This window comes from Branchiostoma lanceolatum, chromosome 6 (assembly GCF_035083965.1).
Source record: "Branchiostoma lanceolatum isolate klBraLanc5 chromosome 6, klBraLanc5.hap2, whole genome shotgun sequence".
NCBI lineage: Eukaryota > Metazoa > Chordata > Leptocardii > Amphioxiformes > Branchiostomatidae > Branchiostoma > Branchiostoma lanceolatum.
In genome coordinates this window covers 7,585,569-7,608,112 of record NC_089727.1, presented here as the reverse complement: position 1 = coordinate 7,608,112, position 22,544 = coordinate 7,585,569, and the positions used below count along the sequence as shown (strand labels likewise).

General features: G+C 40.5%; 4 protein-coding genes across 6 annotated transcripts in view; all 4 read right to left on the bottom strand.

The window, feature by feature from the left end:
* The window catches only part of LOC136436366 (cytoplasmic dynein 2 heavy chain 1-like), an 85,806-nt gene extending 85,423 nt beyond the window's left edge, over positions 1 to 383 (bottom strand). For all 3 annotated transcript variants that reach the window (XM_066430280.1, XM_066430281.1, XM_066430282.1), the window contains exon 1: positions 262 to 383. The gene's annotated coding sequence lies outside the window, so the exon portion shown is untranslated. The remainder of the gene's footprint in view (positions 1 to 261) is intronic.
* Positions 384 to 3,642: 3,259 nt separating this feature from the next.
* On the bottom strand, positions 3,643 to 6,361 carry LOC136436374 (choline/ethanolaminephosphotransferase 1-like). The gene is made up of 3 exons (XM_066430303.1): positions 6,058 to 6,361; positions 5,226 to 5,351; positions 3,643 to 4,586 (listed from the first exon to the last, which is right to left on the bottom strand). The coding sequence occupies exons 1-3, from the start codon at positions 6,160 to 6,162 to the stop codon at positions 4,485 to 4,487; spliced, it is 333 nt and encodes a 110-aa protein (XP_066286400.1). The 5' UTR covers positions 6,163 to 6,361; the 3' UTR covers positions 3,643 to 4,484.
* A 1,478-nt stretch (positions 6,362 to 7,839) lies between these two features.
* LOC136436372 (choline/ethanolaminephosphotransferase 1-like) lies at positions 7,840 to 12,697 on the bottom strand. Its single transcript, XM_066430301.1, has 4 exons — positions 12,506 to 12,697; positions 11,740 to 11,871; positions 9,643 to 9,790; positions 7,840 to 7,996 (listed from the first exon to the last, which is right to left on the bottom strand). The coding sequence occupies exons 1-4, from the start codon at positions 12,596 to 12,598 to the stop codon at positions 7,851 to 7,853; spliced, it is 519 nt and encodes a 172-aa protein (XP_066286398.1). The 5' UTR covers positions 12,599 to 12,697; the 3' UTR covers positions 7,840 to 7,850.
* Positions 12,698 to 14,362: 1,665 nt separating this feature from the next.
* On the bottom strand, positions 14,363 to 20,159 carry LOC136436371 (uncharacterized). Its single transcript, XM_066430300.1, has 4 exons — positions 19,858 to 20,159; positions 18,291 to 18,408; positions 16,974 to 17,754; positions 14,363 to 15,279 (listed from the first exon to the last, which is right to left on the bottom strand). Exons 1-4 carry the CDS (start codon positions 20,044 to 20,046, stop codon positions 15,123 to 15,125), a joined length of 1,245 nt encoding a protein of 414 aa, XP_066286397.1. The 5' UTR covers positions 20,047 to 20,159; the 3' UTR covers positions 14,363 to 15,122.
* Between the last annotated feature and the right edge of the window lie 2,385 nt (positions 20,160 to 22,544).

Here is a 22,544-nt window from a genome sequence, read left to right as displayed (position 1 = left end):
AAAGAATTATTGATATACTAAAAGGGACAAACAAATGTTTAAAGCTGGAGACAGCCCTACTGTAGACTTAGTTAGGTTTATCTTGAAACATGTGTCCTACGCTTATGAATGTTGTCCACACCAACTTGCTTTGATCAAGGTAGATCGACTGTGGGGAGGGGGGCGTTCTGCGTCATACAACCGGCGACGATCGACACCCGTAAATTGCGCGATTCGGCGATCAACTATACAAAGACTACAGAGGACGCAAAATAGTCTCACCTGTGTATATCTGAGCTAGGTTGTCAGTAGCGTAGTCCTGCAAAGTTTGTTGACGATCTGAAAGTTTCACCGAAGTCAGATCTGCTGCATTCGCTTCCAGCGCCAATACATCCGCAGGTATGCCGATTTAGTAGGTATCTTTAGCATGTTTATTTACGTGCCTGAATTAAGGTTTGTCTTGTGAAATTTTGTTTTTATATAAATCGTGATTTTTTAAATAAAACTAGCTTTCATGTTAAAGATATTAATTTGTAACTGAAGTTTTATACGTTTTTATGGATATTTTGGGATTCGTTGGCACAAAAAGTGCAAGGCACTAATGCAAGATGGGCTGAACACCCTTTTGTTTCATTGAGCACTAGGCAACGGAACACTGACAGGTGTTTTTGGCGACGACCTTGGGTCGGAGCCGCTTTCAAATCCCGGGTGCTTTGGAGGGGAAATAACTGCGGCTGTAGTAGCATTTAGGGCATGATACGTTTATTTTGGACAAATGCTAGATATTCCAGAAGACAAAAGGCCTTGGTGAGTAAACTTTGCTGTACAAACGCAACTCAATTCAACTGGATGCCATTATAAGTTTCTACCTGGGTGCTCAGCTCATGGGCAATGGTTTATGTTCTACATGTGGCATGTCACCTCACATGGCAATTGCCATGGCGCTCTTTCTAATGAAATGAACATCAAAAATGACGTCATAGGGGCACAGCTATACGTTTTAATGTCAACAACCACTGACCTTTGAACCTCCAGCTGGGAACTGCTTGCCTGGGTGAGCAGTGAACCATCACTAAAAGATGTAATAGTACACCTGTCCACTAAACACGACAAACTCAAAAGTCAATTTCTGTTAAGTCTATAACGTAAAAACCTCTCATCTCTCTGACAGAAAACTGTCACAATCTGACCTGGTTTGGCCCAAAAATGATCCTTAAAAAAAAATCGTTAGGAAATTGTATTCATCTTCAATGTTACTTTGTCATTCCCTTTTCGGCTGTTTTTTTTTTTTTTTTTTTTTTTTTTTTTTTTTTTTTGTGACGACTCTTTTTAATTCCTAAGCAATGGGCACGAATTCTCAGTCTTGTCAATGAATAATGTTATTATCTCCATCAAAATTTGAGATATATTTTTGGGTGTGTCTGTCTGTGTGTGCTTGTGTTTCCGGATTAGGATTATTGTAGTCGGCATAACTCAAGAACCTCTGGAGGGATAATTTATAGTTAGTATGTGGGTAGGTGTTGGGAAGGCAAAGTCATGGTCGATTTTGGGCTCCCTGGTATGTGACCTTGGTACTGCGGCAGAACTTCCGTTTCTTGTATCTAGTTTTGACCTGGACTTGCTGTGACAGATGGTCTTTTGGGTAGGATCTGGTCTATTACTCTTACGTACGCGATGTGCTCTCACCACACGAAGACGTGTCTATAACTATACTATGTGCTCTCACCACACGAAGCTCTCACCAAATATTGCCAAGACTCGGGTTCGGTTTACAGTTTGATGTGATACTTTATTCAAGATACTGCTGTCGCCGGCTGATGAACCCTCTCTGGCTGACTGGACCTTCTCTGGCTAGCATACTACGATTTTCGCGCCCGGCGTGGATCTGCCATTATGTCGATCATACAATGAATGCAAGGGACTAACGGAATGTAGGAAGTCACTAATAAGATACAAATACCTGAACCGAAGTGGACGGACAAGTGATGCTATTCTAACCGGTGATGATACAAGACGACAGCAGGACGATCTCTGCTTTAATGCTTACTTCTTTTTGGTATGTAGACATGCACATAATGAAGTTAAAAGTCTGCAAATTGCTATAGTCTCCAAGCAGATCTACACGGGGCAGCGAAAATCGTATAGCCAGATAAGATCCAGTCAGCTAGGTAAGCTCCAGCTCGCACCGTAGTTGAGTATCCCTAACGTCAAACTCCCAGATAGCACGGAAAGTACTGCGGACTCTATCCGCCCAGCAGCGGCTGCTTGCCTCCATTGTTATCTGGAAATTCAAACCTGCCGGGTAACGGTAAGTGCAAGTGACCCGTGACGATACATCCTGTGAGACGGCGCGCAGCTGACCCATGACGGGCGCCGGGCTTCCTCCTAAACGCGTTTTGATTGCGGGGCGATTAGGTAACAATTGTTAATAACCTTGTTCAAGCCCGTCTTACGGCAGATCCTACGGGGCGAACTGGAGCTTATCTGGCTGACTGGATCTTATCTGGCTAGCATATACGATTTTCGGTGCCCCGTGTAGATCTGCTTGGAGATTAGCAAATTGGGACTTAATTCGCAAAATTAATGAGCAAAATTTATATTTTATAACTTGTTTTCCATCATAGGATTCAAATATATGTAATATACATAGTTTATGCCAAATGAGAGATTAACATATACAAATTATGCAAATGAATTCCAAATTTGCATAATTAGTGCAAAATCACCGTAAGTCACCCGATGGAGGCCTGGCGAACCTCCGTCTCGTATTATCCACACGGTGATTTACATCATTCACCCGGGCGGGAGATCTGGTGCATCACCGTCTTGTACGACTGCCAACGAAAGGGTATGTCACCCCGTAAAGGGGCGGTATAATCCTACGCAAGGGGCCAGTTCTGGCCTGTGCACGTACTACTACTACTACTACACCGTAATTCATCTAAGTGGTAAAAGATTGGGCTGTCAATACTACGACATGTGTGAGCTAGTTTAAGGTGTACATGACCAAGCATAGATTATGTAGATGTGGAAGTCATTTGCAAAATCAGAATTATTCATATTAGGAAATATGAGGTCTCCATACTCTTGTTTGTAAAGGATTTGTTTTAAATTGCAAAAAGATGATTCTCCAGATCGAAGGTTGTCTTAATCTTCGAGTATGTTCCAAGGTGACTAAAGCTCCTTATCTTTTGTCTCCAGTTGGAAAGAAATGTGTCCTTTGGACGTTCCTTAAACATGATTCCAATACAGTTGGCGTTGACATCAGGGTTTTGCCAAATAACAGATATGAAGCAAGAAAGCGGTAAGAACAGACTTGTTTTGGTGCTTGGCGCCAGATCAGCTTGATTCAAACGTGACGCTATTTGTCAATGACTACCGCTAATTGGCTTGTGCAAAATGAGAAAAGGTCATTGATACAATCGTGTATTTCCGAAGACACGGCAGAAGTCTAATGACAAGTACAGGTAGCATGGGATAATAATAACAAGCACAGTACTAGTTGAATTAATAGATGATACCTATACTAAGATTATAACAGAGTAAAACACTGAGATCTAGAAACGCTTCTTTAGATTTGACTTCTTCATGGGTTAAGCATAAAACATTAGGATGCTTGCATCGATATATCATCTAAAAAGTGATTGCATAATCAGAAATGGATTCTAAGAATTTGACAAATTATATTTTCAGACTGGCAGTAACATTTACATGTAGCAACTGAGATTTGGGGTGTCAAATCGTACAATCGTATATTTCCAAATACACGCCAGAAGTCTAATGACAGGTACATGGAGTATGGAATAGTGATAAGAAGTACAGTGGTATTAACATATGATACCTATACTAAGATAATAACAAAGTAAAACACTAAGATCTAGAGACACTTCTGATGCGTTTGACATAGTCATGGGTTAAGCATAAAACATTAGGGAGCTTGCATCGATATATACTATCTTAAAAGTGATTGCATAATCAAAAATGAATTCTAAGAATTTGACCAAACATGTTTTCAGACTGGCATTATCATTTAGCAATTGCGATATGGGGAGTCAGATAGTCAGATATGGACTGGGCGAGTTGGTTATTTTGTATTTGGTAGTTCGCCAGGCTGAATTTCGGGCTGTGATATTATGACTCTCTTCCACATTAATAATGTATAAAATTAATAATGTATAGAATGCCTTTGTGTACTAAATGGGAAATTACTTAAGCCCCTCTCTCACTGGACCCGCGGCACGCTGGCGGCGTCCCTGTGGCCGAAGGAATTGACAAAGCACTCAACGAATTTCATGGACAAAAAACGAATCTTTTTAAGCTTTGTGTGTTTTCTTGTCTTTTTGGTCATACTTGTACGTTTTGAATGGTGTTCCCATTATAAAGTCAAGGGTTACACAAATCCAGTTTAGGACGCAGCGACGCCACCAGCGTGCCGCGGGTCCAGTGAGGGGGGGGGGGCTTTAGAAATTAAAGGGATGTTGCTGTAAAGTTTACTTCAGTAGTACTTAAGATTTATCTTTCACTTTGAAGCAGCTGATGTTGAGGTAGTCACAGCTTTCCCGTAGGACCAAAGTGCTGTACACCACGAGGTCCAGGCCCACCAACATCTGCGTATAACATAGGATAAAACATGAGATTAGCAGAGAACAAACACCATTTTCTCTCGGTGAACCAGGTTAACGTGATATAAGCGTATCGCTACCAATTATCGTGCGCTACCAATCATCGTTCCCTTTAGTTCTGATGCACATATATATCAAGTGGACGATAATAGGTCACCCAAGCAAAATTATTCACCATAGCTGTAGACATCAGTACAAATGCATGCTCACGTGGCGTTAAACAGACGATGAAAAAGTTACAGACCATGTATTCTTCCAGCTGGGTTGCACATTTGGCTATGTACGCACGTTTTTAAGATAAAGGACTTTTTAAATACATCGGGCCACAATTGGTGGCGTTACGTCACACGTTCTCTACTCTACATATTCATTGGTGATCACACTTACACACCTTGCCGATTTGTTATCATACAAACGTTCCTATTGGCTTTTGCGCTCACGTGACTATGGCGTCATGACTGGCCGCCATGTTGGACCGTTAAACCTGGAAGTTGGATTCGATTTTGTAGATGCAGTTGAAGTCACGTACTTATAATATCATAATATTATGTGGGTGCAATAGACATATAATATACTTCAATCCATTTGACTTGCACTTAATCAAATAAAAAAAAGTATACGTACCAGAGCCAGACACAAAACGAAGTACTCGCTGACGTAATCACCAAGAAACGAGGACAGAAGCAGCATGGCAGGACCGAGCATGGAGGTGTCGATGAGAGGCATTTTCGACTTTGTTGCATCTGCTACCTGTGTAGAGATACAACATCTCAGAAAGCGGATGCAAAGCATGAAGAACAGGATTCTTACCATTTGTAGGTGTTACACTGGCAACAAAATTAATCGTATTTAGATCTATGTCCATAGAAATACTTCAAGTGTGAACAGAGTGGTTATTGTGTATATGTATATGAATAAACAAAGGTTCAAACAAACAAATATGAATATGTATATGTATTATATGACGTGATTACCGAAATCTTCTAGTTAATGGATGAAAAACAATCTACACGTTGAGTAATGTTGTTACTTTTGCAAAGATTATCAATCAATTAAAATTCTCAAAGATGTTAATTGGTTCGATCTAGTATTAGATATGTCTATAAATCTACACATTGGGTACACCATAAGCAAAGAAATTAAAGTCACTCTAATGGTGAAATTTAAGATCAAAAATAAAAACTTCATGAGAGTAAGCCTCAACTACAACAGTTAGATAATATGTGTTTGATACTATTCTATTGAATATGATAATAATGATAGTCTTTATTGCATATTCCTGTGTAGATAATAGAATCGACCTAGACTAAAAAAAATTCCGTCACCCTTCAAACGATAAAGATAATTCATAAAAGTTACGTAGGACAGTCACTGTACTTTTTGTTGTGTCACTAAAGCTTCTTCTATGTATTCGATAAGTAATTCCACTGAAAACGTCAGAACTTAGTGACTGTACCCTCAGCACGATGGTAATCTTCGCATGCGCCAGTCCAAACATGAGATAGTACAGGGTAGGGTAGGTCTGGTGGGCGGACGCTCCCTTGGTGGCGAGGGCGAGCATCAGGTAGATCAGGAGAGGACAAGCCGTACGTAGATGACTGGAACCCTGTTGAGAGTCATACAGTACCTTATAGAACCACCTTTGACCTTTTGCTTACGTCATGCTTGGGTAACGTCACGTGATGAAATCAACTAGGTCAGTCCCCCTGAAGAAGGCCAAGTGTCTGGTCGAAAATTCAGTGAGTCATCTGTTAGTCAACTTTTTGATATTCATTCACAAGATTTTACATTGCAATGGCTTTAAATAAACTGACAAAGCTGAAACTCAATCATCCAGTACACTGAGTTGACTTCTTTGACAACTAAGATAGGAATGAAAACATCGCCCTTCGTGGCATGCAAAATTTACTATCAACAATGATGTTGATAGATTTAATGCTTTCATTGACATAGTGATATAAATGTTTAGAATTCCGTGTGGATGTAACTAAAAATATGACATACACGAAGCCCAACATTGCTGTCTTTGTCCCGTTGTTTAAAGATGAAGACAATCGCTTCAAAGAGAGAGGCGAGAGAAGCCACCACAGAGAGGGCTAGAACGATGAATCCAACATCCAGTCCAGTATGGAAGACCTGAAGGTAAAACACAATCACCGAGATCTATAACTTTTTGTCAGTTGTCACTCGATCTCACCATGTACATTTTCACCGTGTCTCGCTCACTCACTCACTTACTCTCTCGCTCGCTCGCTCACTCACTCACTCTCACTCACTCACTCACTCACTCACTCACTCACCCTCATACACTCAGCTCAGCCACTGACTTCCTCGTACACGATACATCATACACGTATAGCTTCTACTGAAACACAAATAAACAAATTTGCGTATATATGTTTATTAACTGTTTCTGTGAGTTCGACAATTGAATCATTTTTAGAGTTTAATGGGGACGTCTCCGTCAAAGAGAAGAAGATCCCGACCTGTGTTGACCATGCGGCGGGCCCAAACAACGAAGAGACCGCGTGTATCGTCATCATCATAGCCAGATATTCATTACTCTCGATCCTTGGAAACAAAATAAACAAAAAAACACCAACAGTTATCTAATGAAAGGCTTGTATTTACTTCGATTTGTAAGACCTTTGTAGACTGCTTTTCCATTAATTAAGAGAAACTAAACTTGACACGGATATTATATGTTTAACGATTAAGAAGTAGTATTTAGTTTCATTTCTCTGACTATATGGGAAAGTTGTGTACAAAAACGATTTATCAACATAGCGCATATTCAGGAACCAGATTCCCGCTCTGGATTCAACTCATATCTCACTCCACCCTAGGAACGAAAAAAGAAAAATTGATTGGAGGTCAGAGATGAAAATAAAAATGTGGCTTATAGAGATGTGCATTCTAATATACATGTAGTGTCAGTCTCCTATAATGATTACAAGTGGGTCATAATTTACTTCTAATTGAACTTCCCTTTTACTGCTGTTTGCCTCCGAAAAGCTTCCGAGGGTGTGTTCATTTTGAAATCAAGCCAGTCACTGGTGAAAATCTTCACAACACATTGAGATACTTCAGTCTCGAGAAGACATGTTCCTTTACATTTGTGCCATATTTTATCTCATTTTATACAAAGATGAACCTTCTATGGTACAAAAGGCGTTTTAATGACTTCCCCTCGCAAGCAGTCTCCTTATTTTGCACAATGTAAAGTTTAGTATATCGTGATAAATGTACTTACAATCCATAGTACAGTGCATCGAGGAAACAGTTTTTCCAGTACATGGCATAATCGATAGAGAAGCAGAGTAGATGGTAGTTAAACATCCACTCCGGGGAGGTCCCAAGTTGCATCGCGACGAGAACTGACGTTACACCAATCCCTGAAAGAAATAAGGAATTCGAATTCGCAATGTAGGATTAAGAATCTAATTTCAACACTAGGAAGGTAACATTTACTCCTGCTCTTCACATGGTCTGGCCTTCTCTGTTTTGTCTTACGAAGAACATTAGAAACAAGAGTTCGGAGACCTCATATCTCCATGAACTATTCTGTTTATGCAAATAACTTTCACATCTACATAATGTATGCTTGGTCATAAACACCTTTCTCTAACTTACACATGTTGCAATATTGACAGTCCTATCATTTTCCACTTAAATGAATTATGGCGCATTTGCATCAATTATGCAAATTAGGAATTTATTTGCATAATTGGTATCTGTTGATGCTCCACTTGCCATAAACTACATGTTAAATGTATTTGAGTCTTATAATGGAAGACATTGCAAACATAGATTTTCCTCATTAGTTATGCAAATTAAATCCCAATTAGCATAATTTGCACTTCATTGTGTATATCTCCGTCTAAGCTACCTGCATAGAAATATCATGGAAATCCGTTGTTCCTTTGTTCAGTTATTCTCCTTAGAAGATTTTCACAATAACGCCCATGCAGTTCCAGAGTAACCATTTCTTTATTACATCACAACCCAAAAATCAAGACCATAGCACCAGGTCAAAAGATACACCCGCCCACATACCAAATATCATCGTAATCCATCAAGAGGTTCTTGAGTTATGCTGACTACAGTAGTGCGGAAACACAAACACACACACAGACACACACACACACACACACACACACAAACACACACACACATACTCAAAACTATATCTCCATTTTTCATGGAGATAATGAACAAAGGAATACATCTGGCTGAGCATGAGTAAAATATGGACTCTAAGGAGCCACCTACAGCAATGAAAACAAGAGTTCGGAGACCTCATATCTCCATGAAATATTTTGATTATGCAAATGACCTGCATGTTTGCATAATTTATGCTTGGCAATTTACACCTTAAACTGACTTACACATGTCACAATGTTAACAGTCCAATCATTTACCCCTTAGAAGAACCATGGTATTTTTGCATTAATTATGCAAATTAGGAAATCATTTGCATAATTGATATCTGTTAATGTTCTACCTTCAATTATCTGCATATGTTACATGTATTTGAGTCCTATAATGGAAACACTGCATATATGGATTTTCCTCATCAATTATGCAAATTAAGTTCCGCCTTGCATAATGTGCATGTCATTATGTGCACCTCTGTCTAATCTACCTACATACTAAATGTGATGGCAATCCGTCGTTCCTTCGTTCTGTTATTCACCTTAGAATTATTAAAGGAGATTTTGACAAGACCGCCCCTGCAGTTCCAGAGCAAGCTGCTAGTGTGACACACAGATATACCCAAAACTATATCTCCATTTTTCATGGAGATAATGAGAAATTCAGGGCCTCACTGCAGGAGCTCTCCAAAGAGAGCCATGCTGGAAGGTATGCATATATATACGTACATAGATGTATGTCACGCGCGTGCCTCATACGCATACATGCATATATACGTACGCGCGCGTATCAATGTATGTATCAGTATACTCAATTGCCTACTCGTGACAAGTTAAATGAAGCCGTTACCCCTATTGGTCCCATTTGCAAATAAAAAGGAACAAACCTAAAGCGATGATATCGCAGGCACTGTCCACAATCGCTCCTACGGGCGACCCACTGCCGGTACGCCTGGCGTGAATACCGTCCAGTCCGTCTAGGGTCTGGATTATGAATAACCCAGTGATGCAGTTGATATAAAACCAGCATGGCACCTGCAAAAAAAGAAACAAATAGAGGTGTCTAGGACTAGGACATATCTATGGAGTATGATGTTCCTGTCAGTTAGCATAATCGAAATGTAAATTGTTCTTATAAATCATCAAAATCAACTCCTTATTTGCATAATCAACATTCTATTACGTAAATGCTCTTCCAGATAAGCTGCTTTGCCACCTAAAGGTATCGCTTCAATTTGGGGACCGTACCTTCTTCGAATCAAAAGGTACAAAAACGGAAATCCCACTGCAGTACCATAACAAGCCACTATGGGCCCCAAAATCAAACCATTTTGACGTCGCATCACTTGAAGACCTACCGATATACAAAATCTGAAGACAATCCACTTAAGCATTTTTGACTCATCGTATTCACAGACACCAAAACACACACAAACCCGAAGCCCGTGCCAACTTTGACGTCCTATAGCTCCTGAACGACGGGTGCTAGGACTACCATACTTGGTGACTTTTCGTACAATTTAGTTGGCAACAATTTTAAAGTAATCGTATAAATTTATGATTTTTTTGTGTTGCCATGGCAACGAGTTTCTGACAGGCATATTTTACAAAATTCACTTATTTCGGTTTAAACAATGAGGTTTCAAGGCTTTCTTGCTCTACCATATTTGCTTTCCTACATTATCAAGATCCTATGTTATCTAATGTAACTTTCATGATTAAATATTCATAGATTATGCTAATTTGATGATGTCATTGGCCAAAATCCAAGATGGTGGACAAACTAATTAGCTTAGTTGTAACCAGGCTTTTCCCCCTTCAAATTCGTCCATGTTACCTGCTATGTTTTCACCAAAAAAAAAATTAAAATCAACGTTTCTAGTCTATTTTAATCGTAATTTCGGGTCTTAATAGCAAAAATTGTATTTCTAAAAAATTCAAGATTGCCTATCCAAGATGGTGGATCCCAGGGGATCGCTGAAGGCATATGACGTCATTCTATGACGTCATTTTTACGTCAACGCAGTTACCATTGGCAACAGAGGTCTTGTCAGACTTCATTATGAAAGAAATACCTTTTTTTGTTAAATGATCGGTTAATACCATCAGGTATTACAGGAATTCCCTATTTAGACGATTTTAGCCAAAAATGGCATTTATGACGTAATGATTACGTCATATTACGTCACAACAGTACCAAAATTTCAAGAATTTTAATTCTTTTCATATACATCAATCTTTACAAATTTGGTGATCATACCACATACCGTTCTGAAGTTATGAGGGGGGGAATTATTAAATGCCCCCAATTATTATTGATTAGATTCTGATTTACTTTATCACCGGAATTACCTTTCATCATATCAAGTAACACTTAAGCTATCCGCATAATAGAAACAAGTGTACAGGTTTGGTTGAATATCCCTTGGTGGTTTGACCAGCTGTCGGGTCCCTGAGGAAGATTTGACCCAGTTTCGAACCCAACAGGTAACGCCTGTCACAACATGCCTAGAATAGAAATAAAGATAATCCTCGTTGCTTATGCAAATTCAATCCCAAGTTGCATAATTGGCACTGAGTTGTGTACATCTCTGTCGAAGCTACCTGCATGTTAAAGAACACAGAAATATGTCGTTCCTTTCTTCAGATTTTAACAAAAACGCCAATGCAGTTCCAGTGTCACATACCAGGGGGGGCAAAATCGACCTTGACCTTTGTTCTCCCAACACCTACCCACATGTACCAAATATCAATACAATCCATCCAGACGTCCTTCAGTTATGATATAAGCATCCGGACGCACAAACATACACGCACGCAAACACACTCAAAACAATATCTCCATGAAAAAAATTTCCATTTTTCATGGAGATAACTGGTGTGTCAAGTACAAAACATACAAAAAACGGAAGTTCTGCTGCAGTACCAAGGTACAATGCAAGATTGCTCACTTCCCACAGAAACCGTTAGGTGGCGTAGCTCACCTCTTCTGTCGCTGTTGGGCAGTAGAGAAACAGCGGGAATGTTGTGATGACAAGTGTGGCCAATCCCAGGAAACTGATGACATTCGGTGCTACCCACATGGGGATATGCTCAGCAAGATAGCCCCAAAAGTCCTTTATAGAAAATGCATCGGTTTATTGTTTATTGTTTTGTTTATTGTTTATTTATTCGCATATGTACAAGTGTTTAAAACAAAGATATGCAGGGCAAAATATACATGCAGATGGGGGGCAGAAGCCTAGGTGGCTTGTCTTGCCCCCCCCCCCCTTATGAAATTTGACAATAGGAATTATATCATAAATTGTACATAACCCAAAACTAAGGAAAATAAACGATAGAAAATAAGTTGAACTTATACCATAAATCTTAATAAATGAATAGATACGAAGAAATACAAAGTGGATTTTAAGGTATTAAACATAATAAGATTCGCTAATATGATCAATACTAAACACAATTAACAAATTTGGACGAAGTAGATCAGAAATTAGACAAAATATTAATCATCAAATATCCATCACGGTTAAGTCAAGTAACGAGGGAGAATTATTTTGCACATATCCAATATATCAATAGCGTATATCATATAACAACAAACATGTAGAGACAGAAATAAAGTGTTGAAGGGCATTTGAAATATAGAATAGAAAGATCATGAGTTTGGTGATAACACAAATGCCTCTGTCCCTAAGGCGATGCCAAAATGATGAAATGAGAAGCAATTTCTTAGAAGAAGGAAGAACAGACCTTCAGGACATTATCGAGGATTGACGCGCCTTCAGCCTTGAACTTGTACTCCTTCAGTCTTATCAGCTGTGCTTCGCTCAACACTGGCTTCATGTTGATCTACAAAAGGAGATTAAAATAAGAGTAGCCTCTGTTGTAAGCCCTACCGAACATTATGGGACCTTCCGAGCCTGAATCCTTGGCCTACTCCCGCTGTAGATGAAACATCACGGCTTGGTTATTACGTTCATTATTTACCCCCACTATGCTAACGTTACGTACTGTAAATGCAGAAATGTTCGCGGTGGTTTTATATTCGCGGTGATATCTTTACCGCGAAATTTAAACCACCACGAAAAGCCGTTCACCCGTTCCATTGTGTGACTGTAGCGCTACTATCGTTTCAAACAACTCTTTCCTCCACTATACCATCTGTCTGTACAACAGACAATTGCAGACTGCGTCGTAATTTGTTGTTATGTTATATTGTGTACATAGGTATGTTATATGTAAGATCAACGCAATTCAGAAGTGCATGTATCTGTATGAATTATATGTACTTCTGTGATGTTGGTTCACACAAATAAAGATTTGAAAGATTTGAAACGCAAACTTAAAACCACTGCGGACACTGCATGTTCTCCCTACCGCGAAATTAAATCCCCGCAAACATTTCTGCATTTACAGTGTCTGTAATTTTCCACCTAAATGAATTATTGTTGGGACAAACTTCTACAAACTTTCGAGCGTATACCGCAGCCTTGTAGTTGAAAACCAGAAGAAGCATTCAGTGAACCTTGGTCATGAATCGTAGCAAACAGACTTAGTAGCCAGGACACGCAACTCATTCTTTTTAGTATGAAAACCTATATGTGTGATAACTTTCTAATGTAGGTCTGAGATCTAGAGTTTGTACAGTGAATATATCCCCACCTGTGAGCCACAAATCGGACGACAATGTTACAGATATTTTAGTGCTACTCCGCCACCGAGTCACTTTTGCAAGAATTGATTTGAACCCGTTTGTTCACTACTAGGCTTATTCATTGATTCATAATATTGAAATGTCAATAGTTTCATCTCTGACATGCCGATAAATACACATGCGGCTGAAAATCTACATTTGTATTTGATGGGAGAATGTTTCCTCTTGTAAATGACTATTACTTGATCTATCAAACGTAACATCCCTACATATTTTACTTCTTTGTGATAATGACAATTTCTTGGTTATTTACACAATTTGAAGGTGTACATTTCCTACCAGTTTATGAGTTGAGGTAGTCATGAGGAAAACTTGGTGTGCTTTGAGGATCATCATGTGGTGCTGTTTCTATGTTATGATCTACCCGGGGATCACCCCTACTTGAAAGCCCCAGACGTCCTTTTAGAAAAATTCAGGACAGCGAAGCTTTAGAACTCGCCTTACACCAGCTTAACTTAATCTAATAAACAGATCTAGAGCAGATGTTGAACTAACTGTTCCTTCCAGCCCAAAGGTCTGAAGAATGCACCAACTGCGCAGCTGTCGTGTTTGGCCTTCTGAAGGTACCCTCTCTATAGGCTGTTTGCACTTACGTAACTATGACGTAAGAACCATCCGCCATGCGAGCTATAAAAAAAACTGTACATTGTTGACTCCCACGGCCGTGGAATCTATCACTCTCAGTGTAAAAGGGTTGTTATTGAACTTGTGAAGGTACCTAGTTTCTGGTTGGTTACTAGTACAGTAGAAACCGCAAAGCCTACTAGTATTTGTCAGCTCAATTTTCCCGATTACCTGGCTTTGCCGATTATGAGGTGTTGTGTTAGCTAGCTCAAACTGACCCGACTAAAACTACGGGAGTGGGGAATGGACAGTAAATCAAACAAATGACATAAAAAATACAAAAGCTTTATTTAGATTAGTACATTTACTTGTAACATCAGCTTGTAACATTTACTTAGCGCTGTTGTGCATACGATTTCCCAACGTCACTGTCGTCTGTGAGTGTCTTCTGGGGACTTGGAGGTGAAGGAATCCTGCAATGATAGTAGGAAGGTACAGAAGTACAACTGTACTTGTTTACGACCTGTAATTATTGGAACTCAAGGCCTTGTAAGCACACGGTGTACTCGGTTGGAATATGTGAATATTTTCAGTCATTCTAAAGAGGAGGAGCGTCATGGGAAAAATGTCCATCTTGGGGAGTTCTGACCAACGAAAAATGCGTCCAGAAATAAACTCAACAGCACAACAGAGTGTTGTCCTACCCCGAAGTATAGTCTCAAGCAAATCAAAAATGAATTTCACTTCGCTATGTAATGATCAAGCTATATGATGTTTTACAGTATACGTTATGCGCAGTTCTTTAATTTGCTCGTAGACTATCAAGTACAACAGATTTCAACAGACTCAATGCCATAAGCAGACAACAAGACATCACAGATGTAACGTTACTCATGTTAGCCTTTATTGCTCAGAAAGTAGAATTTCAAGATTGATTTAGAATTTCTATTTTGTAAGTTACTAGAATATTCTTCAATCAGTGACGTAAAAGATAACAAGGCACGTATCTCCAAATTTTCCATGTCTACTGTACATCTTGATCACGGAGTGACCTAGGTCCGAGACTTGTGTAGATCTTCCTGCCTTGGTCTATTGTGTAGAAACGATGGTGCCGGGCAGCAGACTGTCAGGCCCGGAGATCTCGTCACCAGAATGGCGACAGACGTCCTCAAAGTACTCTCGTTCCCCTTGCCCCATCCAGCGTGATGAAACGTCCGGAGCCCATTTCTCGCCATGCCTCCTCCCCCTGTAATATAGGATCGGTAGAGAATAAATAGAGTCTCTGTACACAACCAAGTGTTTTATACAATCGACGTTTCGGTGACCGTCTGACACCTTCCTCAGGGCAATTCTGACTGGTTCACTTTGCACTGCAGCTACAGGTGTCGCTGCTTGCGGATGCGGTCTCAAAAGTAAAGTATTTACATATTTACATATATACAGGGATAGTTAATGCGGTGTTCACAATGTAGTCCCAAGCATGCAGAAGTGTATTACTGTAAATGCAGAAATGTTCGCGGTCGCTTTATGTTCACGGTTTTCGCTGTGAGCTTAAAACCACCGCGAAACTTTTTCCCTCCTATAGCGCTACTATTGTTTCAAACGCGACCTTAAAACCACCGCGAACACTCCATTGTCTCCCCAACGCCAAATAAAAGCCAGGCGAACTTAAATGCATATAACGTTGGGTAACATAAATTCGCGGGGTACTTAAATTCGGGATTTTTCGAAAACGGGGTATTTAGGGATATGTGCTAGATGCAACATCAGTAATACCGCTAGAAATGCAAACTTGACAGACTAACGTATTCAGAACACTGTCTGAAAAGCTTCGATAACCATGCATTAGAAGTTGGCTACGTCAAAAACTCTCCGTCCCTTATTGTCACAGTCTGAGGGCTTCGTGGGAGAACTATACTACATAGCTGTTCGCTGGTTTATAAGACAAATGTCACATCCGCTTCCTGCTCAACACAATTATTTACAATACAACTTATTAGAATCTCTTTTGCTAACCTACAACTGGACTCTAAGTGTGATCAGTCATCAAAACGCCTCTTTGTTGCTACAACCAATGGCTACGGCACTACGGTGAATTTTCCCGCCGCCATATTCGTTACCCAGAATCCTGCTATTCGGCAGACGACAAACGTTTGCGAGGAACACTTTTTTGTCCAAATGTTGTGTGTGATAGTGGACTGATGGCGATATTTTCCTCAAAGTTTGCTCTTAGCACAAGCAGAAACACATGGACATAGTAGTATTACCATTTCTACGGCATCCAGCTAACGCCCCGATGAATAATGTACAAATTTCCATGATGGTGGGGGTGAACTTTGAGTAGCGTTCTACCGACTCAACACACGGGTTGTTCCCGGAGGCCTGATGTGTGCGGTACGGCCGTTTTTTTTTTGTTTTTTTTTAATACTTGGACACGTCTATATCCATAGCACTCTCCTCAAGCCAAGGATGGAACGAATAGCTGCTGTATAGAATGTAATTAGCGGTAAGATATTAAAGACGAATCTTCTCTCCCGAATTAATGTTCACCCCTGTCCGACAGCACCGTCATTGTGCGTGCGGCGGACGGTAGTTTCAAGTTGAAATATTATGGTGTCAGCACGACTAGAGACAAAATCTACCATATGTATGATTAGTGCAAAGATAGTACATGATACTAACAGAATAATAGAAAAAAAGGATGGTTTATTGTTCTGCTAGATTGATTTCAGTCAACCATTATCGGAAAAATCCCGAATTTATGTTACCCAACGTTACATACATAGGATACGCAAAAAAAACCTTGGTGTATACTAGAATTACCTGGATGCCTAACCTTCATCAGCGTATAAATAGGATAGGTAGAGTTTATAGAAACATCTGTGGACAGCCAAAAAGCAGTGCGTGCATAGTCAAGTAAGCAGAGTTGTGTGGCCTTACGTTGCAGACGACAATATGGTTCCCGCCTGGCTGTCCTCAGTCAATGCTTTCTCGATCTTATCTTTGTCTTCTCCCGGCTCCTCTGGACTCCACTTCAGACCGAGCTTCTCCATCAGTAGACTGAATGTCTTCTTCTTGTCGCTGGCGAGGGCTGAGTAGTAGATGACGGCATGGAAGAAATACCCAGGCTGCTTCTTCTGCAGATTGGCGGCGTGGTGCATCGTATCGACCCACCGCGTGCACAGGTGGAACCAGAGCGTACCGCGGTGGCGCACCGTCAAATACTTCGGGTCGTTTCCGAAACATCGGATGTAGTCAGGGGTGGAGTACACATCACGGTTTATCGCTAAAAACCACGTCAAAGCCACGTAAAGCCAGTACTTCTGTTGGAGATTGTTTCGACAGATCGACTCTATAACTTCCAGGCCGTTTCTGTACAAGAAAACGGTCTTGGCTGACGGGAAGGCACGAATCATAAGGTCCGCCAGGAGGATGCCGTCGGGTCTGAGCTTGTAGAAAATGACGTCACGATGACGTGGATCTGACATCACCAGGTTGTAGTTCAGCAAAGTGACGACGTTCCTGACAAGGGCTATGGTAGACTCTTCGTTTGACAGAACAGTAGAGCAGCCGTGATGAGGTGGAGTCTGGCCGTGTTGGGAGGACCGCTTGAGTCGGTGGAGAGCCATGTTTATGACGGAGAACACATCGGGCTCGCTCACAGCCTGTGCCACCGAAGTGGCCTCCACAACTCGCGTTACCAGAGTCGACCCACATCGTGCTGTAAACAGAAACAGCACATTTAACGTTACATACAGCGTGTCACGCCGCTTTCATCAGTGTTGCTGCTTTGAATCCGGACAGACACTAGTTTGAAATACCTTGCAAAGTAAGATCTCTAATAGTGCATATGTAATGTCAGGTCGAAGCTGAGATGGTATGAAATAGAAAACATGGATTTTGAATGACATATACACCTGAGAAACAGGTAAATATTTGAGATGGCTATCCTTGAAATTTGAAAAATGACTTTCTCATATGGATGTGGAGCTGTCGGGGTAGGGGAACTGTTGGGATGTACATTCATCTTCTTTTGAAGACCACGTCAAGACATCCTAAATTGTGTTAACCTCATTAACATATCTACTCAGAGTTCTGGTATAAAACCTGGTTTTCCAGTCCTATCCTTAGTCACTGACGAAAGATAGCAGATGCTGTCTGAAACGTCTGACTGTTTCAAAATTCTATCAAGTTGCTTGTCTACTATTTTCGGCGTGTGTTAAGAATAATTCCCAAATGTCAAAGTTCACTCCTCACCTGTGTTGAAGATGAAGATTTCCTGCACATGCGCAACTACGTCAGCCACGGCGCCCGCCACGTCCCGAAGTTGCTCTAAGGGAACACAGAGAACCTCGGCTGCCTTTCGTCTCTGAGCCTTCAAACAGGAAGAATCATGTCTTTTCATATCTGATTATCTAGCACATTTATTTCTTTAGTTTTAATAAAAGATGTCAAAAGACGAAGTAAGTGAAAAATTTGTGCTTGTGATTTTTCGTACGAATAACACAATAATTTAGCAGTTTACTAGTGAATTAATGAGCTGATTGTCTTTTCTATCGTGCATGTTGAGACTGACATGTTGTGAGACAACTATCCTCATTCCGTCACCAAAACAACAAAAAGTGAATAAGATGGCGCAAAAGCAATGAAGAAAATCCCACACATCTTAGCTTACAGATATGGAAGCTGTAAACTGATATTTCGCAAGTCATCTCCATAGATCGTTAAATACTATGCCACAGAAAAAGCCAATTACGTTGAAGTGCCCTGCTCTCAGCTAAACAGATAGAAATACCTATCGAGTGTATTTAATTTCCGGGTCACTATCATTATGTACGTATACTGGCGTAAGCATGTCACAATTACAAAGTTGTCTGGATCCATTGTTATGATTCCTTTAGAAGTGTAACTCTTCTCCCTATCTCGCAAACCTTGAAAAAGTCTTGTACCCTTATCTGAAATTCGTATGTTCAAAAATTGCAATTATATATATTTTAGTTACCTCAATACCTAGGCACGGTGGTCTTGTGGTTAGGTTAGATGACTCAGAACCTGGAGGTACTGAGTACGAATCCCTGACAGGTCCCGATGTTGTGCCCTTGGAAAAGGCATTTCACATAATTGTCTTCACTCAACACAGGTGTAAAAAAAATACCTAGCTTCGGCCAGGTATGTCCCTTGAATAGGGGGTTCCATGGAAATCCATGTGTGACGAGAGCCACACATTGAGCACGTCAAGAACCAATCTCATGACTTATCGACAAAAAAACTGAGTAGGGGTTCATCCCGGTATGAGTGGATCAAATAAATCTGTCCGGATATGCAACATTGATGTGTGTTACGCGACGAAGCGGTTTACTAGGAACGCAATACAAACAAACAAACAAACAAACAAACAGAATATGAACATCAAAGCACATTTATTTGCAAAGCAAGCAAACAACCGAGTGACATTTCTTTGTTTGTATTGCATACCCGGTAAACCGCCTCATGGCGTAACACACCAGGTTTGTACTAAATAATACAGCTGCATATCCGGACAGATTTGTTCGAGCAAGGTGGTTGGTTTGGTCCACTCAAACGGGATTGACCTCTACTCTTATCGATACGTGTAGTAGGTTCTTTAACGTATGTGCTCGATGTGTGGCTTTCCTCAAACACGGGACCTCTACTGAACGTCCTATCCGAGGGATGTCCCAAACCAAGCTAGAAACTTGCCTTTTCCAAGGGCACAACATCAACGGGGTATGTCAGGGAATTCGAACCCAGGACCTCTGGGTAAAACACCCTGCCATTACGCCACCGCGACGCCACTGATACTAACCTCACGAAAGAACGGATGTGCTTTCAGATCCACACCCTCCACGGGTCGAATGAGCACAACCACTTCTTGTTCCCAGTCTATGCTGTAAACAGAAAACTCGTTCCCACGACGAGCGAATAATTGTGCCACGTCGTGGACCGTGTTCGCTTCTCCAGCTGGTAAGAAGTCGTCAAGAGAGTTTAGGGACATCTGATGTTTTCTTTTCTTTGGTTTCACCTTTCGAGTGTAAGCCAGAGGTTGCGTCGTCTAAAGAAAAATTAAAAAGACCGAACAAAAGAAGAAATCTGAAACATTTTTTCCTAGATTGTCATCACGATTATTTCTGGTTCATTTGTCAATTGGCACAACACTACTAGTATGCAAAATCATTCAAACATGATGCAGATGCAATTAGAATTCCACGACCTCATACCTGCGCCAATCATAGTCTCACCATGGAAAATATGCGCCGATTTACATACTTGATGCATTACGTCAGCCTCTGACCTTTGTAAAACTTGCGATGTATTATGAGTATCTTTAAGTTCTTCCATGAAATAAGACTTGCTCCATCAAATTCTAGACTTTCTTGTCAAATTCATTGCGTCTAGATTATTTCTGAGCTTGAACGAAGACCAACAAACCTTAGGCCAAGAGGACGACTGTGTAGTCAGTTGAGAGAGTGGGAAGTAGACAACGACAACGACTGCAGAAAGAGCTGCAACGACTGCGGCCACTGTGAATGCATCCATGGTCATCCACACGGTCCTTCTCTCGAAACCTCGTGAACTTTAACGTAGTGTTGCTAGATAGAAAATAAGCCTGAAATAACAAGAAATAGAAGATCTCGCACCTCCCAGAGTTTTTGTGAATCTAATAGGCCACAGAAAGTAAATTTTATGGCTAACAACCTCAGCAGACTCCAAATCTAATACGAGTCGCGAAAAAAAGCAAGGTGGTCAAAAAAAGATGCCTACATTTTCCGATTTAGAGACTTTGATACCGGGGCACATCTAGTTAAGACTCTGTATCTGTAAATCTGTCGATTTGTTTGTATATAATTAAAGCATTCCACACACAGGCACGAGAAACACACACACACGCGCGCGCTCTAAACACACGCGACCAACCGAAATTCTGACTGAGTGTCTTTATGGAATTCAAATCCTCTACTTCTGACACGTAACCCGGTCAACACTTTATCATAGCATGTAGGCTAGAAATGAGAAACCACCCGCTTACACAAATATGTCTCACGTTATCAGCGAACAGCATAAAATTGTAAGTAAAAGACAAAGTAGTTCTGAATCAGTGATCTGGTACACGGACCCTGTGATCTAGTTCCCTTCACTAAGAAGGATATGTTTTCGGTGCTGTTTGTGGGTGGTCGGCTGTGTTTTTACTTTTGCCAAGAAGGTTATGTTTTCGGTGCCGTTTGTTAAACTGTGTGCCTGTGGACAGCATAACTCGAGAAGTTGTGGATGGTTAAACTGAGAGTTGCAGCGGAGGTAAATAGGGCGAGGGCACCCATATGGCTAAGAACACAAAGCCGTTTTAAGAAAGGCCGTGATTCTAATAATGTTTGGAAAGAAGTCTATTATTGTTCTAACGTGGGGTCCCAATTCTTCCCCGGCAGTTTGCGACGTAATTGAGGCACATTTGTGGCATTTGTGCGTTCATGCTACGGGACCATTTGTATGAAATGCAGTATCTACTATATACTCTCATTGCCATACCCGAAAGAACGACTGATCGCCAACGTTGACATGGCTTGGAACGCAACAAGCGTCGTAAACAGTCGCTTAGTGACTTCGTCACAGCGCGTCCCGCATCGGTGGCGACTTACATGTACGCACGGTCAAAAATTATTTACTACAGGGAAGCTGGTTGACACAAAATTATTCCGTCTATTTACTTAAAATCGTGCCGACAAATTAAGGAGAGACAAAGGTTTTTGTATGTCGAAGTTACGGTACCCTAAATACAATGGAACAATATGGAAAACTATATTCATAACAACATTTTTCTGGTTTTGCATACTTAGATTATAGTGTAAATCGTGCATGGACGATGTAAAACCAACTCAACGGAAAATCCTTAAATACCGGCACTCTAATTTATCATTCGTCGAAACGCAACACTTTTCAGACAACCGACACTGGAGCAAGTCAACTTCTTCTCGCTTCTTTGTACATGTGTAGATGTAACGGTGTTATGAACAGGTGATGTTTCTCATACAAGAATTGTCCTGACTCCTGACACAACAAAAATATCAATTCATCCGTTGCGTTTAGATATTCGAAGCATGGACATTTTTCACTGATAACGTTACATTTAAAAAGAACATTTCTTTCTTTATCGTCAAATTCACAATCTAAGATGAAAAGTCGCTCATCTTCTATTTAATTTAAGTTACAGTATTGGCAAAGTCGATGTTTTAGAAGCGTGCGGTTGTGCCTTCCCGTTTCAATATGTAATTTGTGACAACTAATCCGGAATTAAGTGACAGCCACTCCATGCTGTACGTTCCTCATAGATAGATACTCTTCTTCCTTATACAGGGACTTAAACAGTCGGTATGTTCGTAGTTTGTTTGTTACTATAAGATTTACCTCTATCATCATTGTGGATTTCGGCTAGGAATGTTTATAAATAGGATAAGATACCAGGCTATAGGGTGTCCGGGATAAAAAATGAAGTACAGATGG